The sequence below is a fragment of the Tigriopus californicus genome, chromosome 5, assembly GCF_007210705.1.
Source record: "Tigriopus californicus strain San Diego chromosome 5, Tcal_SD_v2.1, whole genome shotgun sequence".
NCBI classification, from domain to species: Eukaryota; Metazoa; Arthropoda; class Copepoda; order Harpacticoida; family Harpacticidae; genus Tigriopus; species Tigriopus californicus.
The window spans coordinates 7,156,993-7,165,139 of NC_081444.1; the positions used below are offsets into that span (position 1 = coordinate 7,156,993).

Sequence of the window (8,147 nt, forward strand, 5' to 3'; positions counted from 1 at the left end):
AATGCCCGGGGTTCCACGGGCAATAAGAGTGCCGATATCGCTCGGAAGAAATTGACCCTGGTCAAGAATAACCCGTTCGAGCGTCGATTTGGACGGGATAAGCATCGCGTGTTAAATCGTCGGAGTGGAGCCGGAATGGGGACTGGAGCCGCGGCCGCCACCGGTGCCAATGCACGAGTTCTGGGACAACCTGGAGTACAAAAAGGCCGGGCTTTGCTTAAACGACAGGACACGTTGCTACGGGAATTCCGGACCAAAGATAAGGATAACTTGTTGTTGGACCGTCGGATTGGTCGGGAAGGTCAAGATCAAGAAGCCGGACAAGTGGCTCGGTTCGCCTTGGAAAAGAAGTTCCAAGCCAAGCGGGCCAGTGTGTTCCAATTGGGCGATGAAGAAGACGCGTCGGATGTGCTCACCCATTTTGGACGGAATCTGGAAGAGATCGAACGATACGATAATCCCGCTTCGGATGACGAGGACCAGGATGACCGCCAAGCCAAAGCCCTCGAGGGTAAGAGACAGTCATGGACTCATTCATGATGGAGGGGGAAAGGTCAGCATGGGTAAACCAGAGTTGGTGACATTTTTCAGCTTCCTTCGTGAGCGAATCGCATTTTGGCGGTTTTATGACCAAGTCGGATGTGGAGTTTGCCGAAGGTAAGGCCAATACCCGCCAACAGTGGATCGAGTCCATGATTAGCGAATCCAAGCGGAAAAAAGCCGAGAAGCAGAAGAGCCAGGCTGAGAACCAAGACTTGACGCAGGATCTCGATCAGAAGTGGAAATCCATATGGGGTCAAGTCAAAACAGATGGGCACATTCACACTAAACAAACGAAGGATGCGGCTGAAGCTGCCGTGAAGCCCGAGCAACCCGACCCCTACGATGTGTTAGTACGTGAACTCACTTTTGAGACCCAGGGTAAAGTGGCCACAGAACGTACCAAGACTCAAGAGGAAATCATTCGAGAGGAGAAGGAAAAGCTGGAGAAATTGGAGGTTGCCCGCCGCCAGCGTATGGAAGGTGAACTCGAGACCCCGGCTTTGGCGAACCAGGCAGAAGTGGATGATGAAGAGAGTGCTTCAGGTGAGGAAGAATCTGAGGGTGAAGAAGAACAAGAGGACGAGGAGGAAGAAGGAGAACAGGAGGATGACCATTCCGATTTGGAGGACAGTGATGAGGACATGGAGCCTACGGAAAAGTCATCCAAGTCGGTCAAGAAGAAGGTTTGGCAAAGTCCATCCATTGATGAAAAGGTCAAGATTATGGAAGAGGCACGGCGGGAGATTCCTTACACTTTTAAAGGTGAGTTAGCCTTTCATTGTCCTAATGTCGTCTGACCACACATTTGCATATCTTTTGCCAATTTTTCAGTGCCACAGACATTTGAAGAGTTGGCAGGTCACTTCTCTCAACGTTCTCCTCAAGACCATTCGACCATCATTCAGCGGATTATCAAGTGCAACCACCCTCAATTTGGTGATAACAACAAGCTTGAACTTCAGACTTTGTTTGCCTGTCTACTTCAGTACGTTAACGATTGCGCCATTGACTTTGATCCCGACATCAACGAAGACAATGAATCCGAGGAACTCGTTCAGACCATTCAAGCTATCGTACCTCATTTATACGATTTGGCACATTTTTCTCCTCAACCTGCGGCCAAAGCCATATCCGGTGTGCTTCAGGAAAAGTATGAAGAATATGCAAAACATCCCAAAAACTCCTTAGCCTTTGAAACGGTAAGACGGTGTATGGCAGCATTTATTAGAAGCGCCTTTGATACTAAATAGCCATTGTGTCTCCTTTCACTTTTTGTAGTTGATATTCCTGAAGATCACGTGTCTGTTGTTCCCCACTTCGGATTACCGCCACCCTGTGTCCACCCCCGCATTTCAGTGGATAACCAAATATTTATCGCATGGACGATTCACAACGAGATCCGCAATCGCTTCGGGTCTATTTGTTTCAAGCATATTCGTGGAGGTATGTGTGTAGTCAAAGACAATGGGGCTAAGATAGAGTGGTTCGATAACTCAGGGGCTCCGCATACACTTGCTGCTTTTTTGCTTTTTTCCAAAGCCAACAAATTTCAGTTGTTCAATTGAAGACCAAAAATACGATTGGTTGCTCTGCAGTGTATTTGGAAATTCGTCTTTAGCAAAATTCGACATTAACGTGGTTAGTCAATGTGTTTGTTCTGATTCAGATTTTGGTTGGTCAGAGTTGGTTCTAATGAAAAGCAACGTGTCTGGAGGGAGAACTTTTGAATTGAAATCTAGATGTTGCTGTTATCTTTTGCAACCAAAAAAAGCCGGTTTTTTTCTTCTTTCTTTTCAGGGGATTCGTCTCTCCAAACGTTTCAGCCCGGAACTGCTGAACTTTTTGGTTGGTCTTGTTTACCTAAGTTTCCCCAAAGACAAGACTCAAGTGACCCCTTTTGTGCCTCCGTTCAAATGTGTAGGCAACGAGGCCGAAGTTCTCGCACCCAAACTGAACGCCAAGTAAGTGCGAACTGCGAGAACCAACAGCGTTCCCCCAACTCATCGTCAAACTTTTCTTGCCTTCGTCGTGCTCTTTCACTACTACTATTTCTGCACCTCCCTCCATGTGCTCTTCCTTCTTCGGCAGAATGCAAAGCTAGTTAAAAGTTTTATTAACGAGAAGGCCCTCTTGTCCCCATCAAACGCACGTACTCGACGGTGGGCGGGTTCATATTTCCCTTTTCCTCTTGCAGATGCGCTCCAGGTCCTTTATCGATGAAGGACACTAAGACAAGCGATGACATGGACGAAACCTTTGTGTCCTCGACCCTCTCGGCCGCGTTGCGATTGATAGGGGATTTGATCGACCTTTGGTGGGATCTTCCCTCGGCACATGAGGTCTTCAGATTTGTGCCCAACTTCCTCTCAAAACTTTGCCCATCTCGTCTTCACGAGACCATTGGCAATCAACGGGATGAAATCCTCCAAAAGTTGGAACGCTTGGCACAAAAGCGGCGAAAAGTGATTCAGCCCGAGCGAAAGAGGCCGCAAGTTCTTCGTCAACTTGAGCCCGAAATTGATGATAAGTGAGTGCTAATATTTGTTGTTGATGCCGTTTTCCAAAAGGAGGTAGCTTTTTCGTTAGTTACCTGGTTCAACTTCCGTATCCTCTGCTTCATCCATCAAAATCCTTAATCCTCAAATCAAAAATATTACCCTGATCTCAATTCTAGTTTCGATCCATTTGTGAAGAAACGCGTGGGATCCCGAGAAAAACTCGAATTGAGCAAATTACTCCACAAAACGAAGCGTGAGAAAAAGGGCGCCAAGAAAGAGATTCGAGCTGATGCGGCCTTCATTGCCTCTCAGAAGGCCAAAGACAGACGAGAACTGTGAGTCAGCGATATTTCTTTTTTTCTTTTGTCCTTGCCACTGTAGAACGGGGAAAAAGTCGATGATCCACGACTTTCTCTAATACGTCTGATGGTTACTATGGAACTTTATGAGGTATCACTTATTTTCAGGGATTTGGAGCGAACGAAGAAGACCAAAGCCATCCTGTCGAGCTTGGGTAATCAAGAAGGAGACGTCCGAAAATTGCAGAGGAAGAAGTCACGGATGAAGTAAATCATCATTGGGCCCTCCCAACTACTGTTCTTACTTTCCAATCCCACGTACATCCGCCTTGGCCGTACAAAAAAAATCCTGCTACTTTTGAACGGACCAAACTCCCGAACTGTCTTGGAGCTTCAGTGCAACTTAAGCTCCTTTGCCCTATCTGGGAAAGGCCCCAAACACAGATGCTCGATCCTCACCAAAAAACATCAGGCCAGTTCTAGTGGTGGTGGGAGTATCGCATCACATTTTACTACTCCGACCTTCTCCTCTTCCTTCTCCTTCACCACCACTGCCACCAACATCCCCAAGACCTTCCTGGAAGTAATAACAACAGCCAAACCACCACTCGCCGTTCTTCATTGAGACCCGAACTGATGGAAGTGGGCTGGATAGCGCGGGATAGGACGACGTAACCGAGAGGCCAGAACCACGTAGTGCACACAAGAACGTACGATGAGGCCAACCAACACAAGTGGAAGGAGTAAAGCTATGTTCCCTTCATACGTACAGTCGTCCTAGCTGGAATTCTGTCGATGGTGGTGGTGGTTATGGTGATGGAGCTTGTAGTAGTAGTAGTAGTAGTAGCTGTTGTAGCAGTAGGGAAGGAGGAGAGGCCAGCAGTTGAGGTCGAAGCTGTTGGTTGGATCACCCTTGGGCCACAAGAAGAGGCAGAAGAAAAAGAAGGTCCACCCACGACCGAGCTGATGTTGATCGTGGCGATGGTGCGTGGACATTGTCCCAAGTGAAAAAGAGGAAATGGGATCCTTCCTTCTCTTGTTGGAGTTCCTTGCCAACAGAGGCGTCAGAGATCTTACTTCTCGGGTGAGAAGGCCTATGAGATGTGGCCTTATTTTCGATCAGGAATCCTAGGATTTGGATTGGAACGAGATCCAGTTACCTACACGTTGGGGAAATTGAAGGCTCTCACGTTAACCGATCGGATTCTACTTTCAACTTGCGCACCCATTCAGTTCCATGCATTGGCGAGACTTTTGGCGAGAATGTGTGTTTTTTTCGAGGAGCTTCTGAAATGAATGATCTTCGCCAATCCAACGATGGTTCACAAAATGTTCATAACTTGAAGCAGACAACTTCCAGAAGTTCGTTCGCCCATTCCTTCTTTCTCCGGACAAGTTGATCTTCCATTTTTTCCCATTTAACTCTCGCAGATAGTAAGGTCCACCAAATTGAACTCGAACATCCGGTGTCGTCGTCTTTTTTTGAGGTAAAAGTTCCCTTATAATGGATACGATATCTCGTTCTCTTCTTGTCCAAAGACCGACCACAATCCGTTCACCCTGATTGGATTTCCTGTGGACCTCCGCCCTAAGACGCCTTTCCAACTGAATTAGAGAGGAAAGTGTAGATAGAGAGGCACAGACAGAGGGCACCAAGAGTGCCTTTTTGGCTTTAGAATGGATGTCGACAGACAACTCACGAAAAGGCCGCTTTCGGGTGACTTGATACACATCCTTGAACAAGTAGAACAAGTTACATCTACGAGATACAATCCGTAACTTTTGCTTTGCCTCTACAACCTCTTCCCTGGGGGTGAATTTACTCAGGGCCTAACAAACGAGCTGCCTATGAATGAATGTTTACAACTCGACACAAAACTAGAGATATGATACAGAATCTTAACAGGAAACGAGAACTGGAGTTCCCAAGTCCACCCGCTTTGACGGTTCTCTATGGTAGTAGTGTTGGGAAGTATTTGGTATCTATTTCCAGTGTCTGTCTAGATGGCGAATTCGTCTAGCCGGAAAACCAATGGGAATTCCAATAGATAAATCCAAGTCAGACACTTCTTGCGAGAAGTTATGACATTATCGCACAAAATATGGAGGTTCTTCTCAGTTGGTTCCCCCCAGCAACAAGGCAACTCGCCGCTTTCAAATTGGATTCATGGCGGTCGTTTCCATTGTGAAAACTTGGAGTTAAACTTGGTCGTTCTGAACTCCATGCACTTTTCAGAAGACTGTTAACGAGAACGAAATCGTTTCAGTGCCTTTCTAGTCCTTCTCGACAATCATGAGTAGAGATACCCGGGTTGTACAAATGGTATTCCTTCTAATGTAGGTAATGTAATCTTTGAAAAGCTGTTGATTTGCGATTCGGTTCCTCATGCTGAAAGTAAGCATTGTAAATAGGATTTCCACCTTGCCATGAACTTTGAATAACCCAAACCACACTCGAGTGCATGGTTTTCAACCACATTTGCAACCCTACGTGCTGGATCATCATTTATGGGGGAGGCAAAGTTTGTTGGATCTTGGTTTAAGCCACCACCAAGAAGGAGGCACTTGTCGCTCCATCCGGGTTGAACTATAGGGGTAAAATGTGCTATTAGCAACGCAATGAAAGCAATGACTCCATTCCACCATTACTGCGATGGCAGTTTTTTCCTCTTTGATAAACCTTATGAAATCTTGATGCCAATTTTCGAACACAATAACTGAAAAAATCGTAAGCAATGTTTTTTTTCATTTCATCAAGAAATTCTAGCTTAGAATAAAACACTTTAGGCGGACGTTACAAGCACGCTCAACTAAATGCAATTCCATAGTTTGGGCTTTTCAAATTTGTTTGATCTCCGTAATATATTACTTTACTATCATATTCTAGTCGGATATATATCATTCTAACCATTTTTATTTCTTTGTTTTACCATATGGGTGTAGAATATTTATACACACACTTTTAATCAATTTTCGAGTTGGCATTACCGAGAGTCGCAAAAATATTATTATTATTTAGATTACATAACCCTTACCTTACTACACTTATTTTCCACACAAATGGCTCTACTCCATGATTTCCATATGAATAGATGGAAATGAATGTGAGCTAAACTGGTCCAAAAAATTCCCTCGAAAATTGAACACACACCATGTGGATTATTACTCGAAGAGCTTCGAAATGGTTCCAAGGTGTCGGCCAATCGTCGATGAAAAAATCCAGGTGTCAGCATTCGTCCAAAACTCTTTGCTCTTTAAACTATGAGTCCAAGTATTGTGCGAGCTTTTGAAAATTGATTTTAAACGATGCTGGTTAGTGTCAAATACGATCTTGAGATGTATTAAGCAAAAATCATAGAATTCAACGGCCATAGGTCTTAGATCTTGATTCAAGATACCCGAAGGTCCTCAAAAAATGGAAAGTGCCAACCACACATCATAACATCATCTTTCATAAAGATTATCTAGGGAGGTTGTCCCAAAGGTTCTTGGGTTGTTCTAACATCTTTGGATGCAAAATCGAAAATACTGAATATTAGCTAGTGTACCTACGCATGAAACCCCTCATTATAATTTAGTACAAAGCAAAAGGTGACCCTGATTCATGATTTCCTAGCTTTGCTTGAACTATTTTCCCTTTGAAAAACACTCGAATCCTAAAAAGTGTCATCCAATGCTTTGAAATGGAACGTTGGCTGGTTTCCTTTGTCTCAATTTTATACTCTGGCTTTGGCGGATGTCATCAAATGTCGTGGGAAACATATTAATTAAACGATAAGCAAGTTTGGCATTTACTTCATAAACATATAATCTGCTACAACATTAAAACGACTCTTTACCTCCCCCTCAACTTTCTCAAAAGTGATTGGCATTTGAAGCTACAAAAGCCCAAGGTGCCCGGGGAAATATGAACCATTTCATCTTCTCCACTGCAATCTTAATTTGACGAAGAATGATTCATGCTCGTCGTGGCCCTGGAGGGATTAAAAGAAACTGTTTTAGGAACACCAAGTTAATCCATCATTCATTCCTTGTAAGTGTCGCCCACTGACCCCTAACTTTGGCCTTAGGACCAAGACGAGGTTCGTAGAACGGAATGAGATGAGTTTCATTCCAAAGGGACGCAATCATCACGTTTTCTTTCCCGAGCCTCACGACGTGTCTTGAAGCCAGGATGGACGTATGAACGCAAAGTCTAGTGCCATACCATATACCATACTATAGTATAATATACCCGAGACTGGCCAGAACGAGTCCTGAGTGCGATTCACGTAAGCGAATGTCTCCCGAAGAGTGGATCGAGGAAAGCCATTCTCATTATTCTAAATCAAACGACGTTAGGATGTACTGTTTAGGAGGATCCAGGCTAGACCTCGTGTACGTACGTTTGTAGGAATACGTACTTCCATTCGGTATAAAGCTGATCCGAGCATCGAGCGTCGAGCTGTCGAGAAATTCTGGAAAAAAACGGAAGAAACTAAGTCAATTGAAGAAACCAAAGGAAGAAGAGCGGACCGCAGAGTATCCGACGAAAGCTACCCTTGGACGGCTTGGGATACATCCGTTTAAAGGGGGGCTCGAACACTTCTGGCTCGGGATGGGCCCCCGTCGTCGAACTCCGAAGGGGACCTGCTGCCTGTTTCTCTCCAGCCTCAACGTGGAGCAAAGGAAGGACAAGAGAAGGAATAGGAGCTCGCGCGGGAACGTACCGTGGTAGGATAGTCTACGATATTTACAGCAGTTGAAGAGCAGGATGCTAAGGGGCATAGACGAGCTCATTCCGAGCTTCGTTGGACGCTCTAGTGTA

The 8,147-nt window shown here is 45.1% G+C and overlaps 1 protein-coding gene across 1 annotated transcript; it reads left to right on the plus strand.

The window, feature by feature from the left end:
- Window positions 1-3: 3 nt before the first annotated feature.
- On the plus strand, window positions 4-3,655 carry LOC131881287 (nucleolar protein 14-like; the record flags this gene model as incomplete). The annotated part of the gene is given in 8 exon segments (XM_059228114.1): window positions 4-511; window positions 592-1,305; window positions 1,375-1,742; window positions 1,822-1,986; window positions 2,341-2,504; window positions 2,738-3,070; window positions 3,218-3,376; window positions 3,509-3,655. Coding segments are annotated over 8 exon segments (2,514 nt in total), but the record flags the coding sequence as incomplete, so codon positions are not given.
- Between the last annotated feature and the right edge of the window lie 4,492 nt (window positions 3,656-8,147).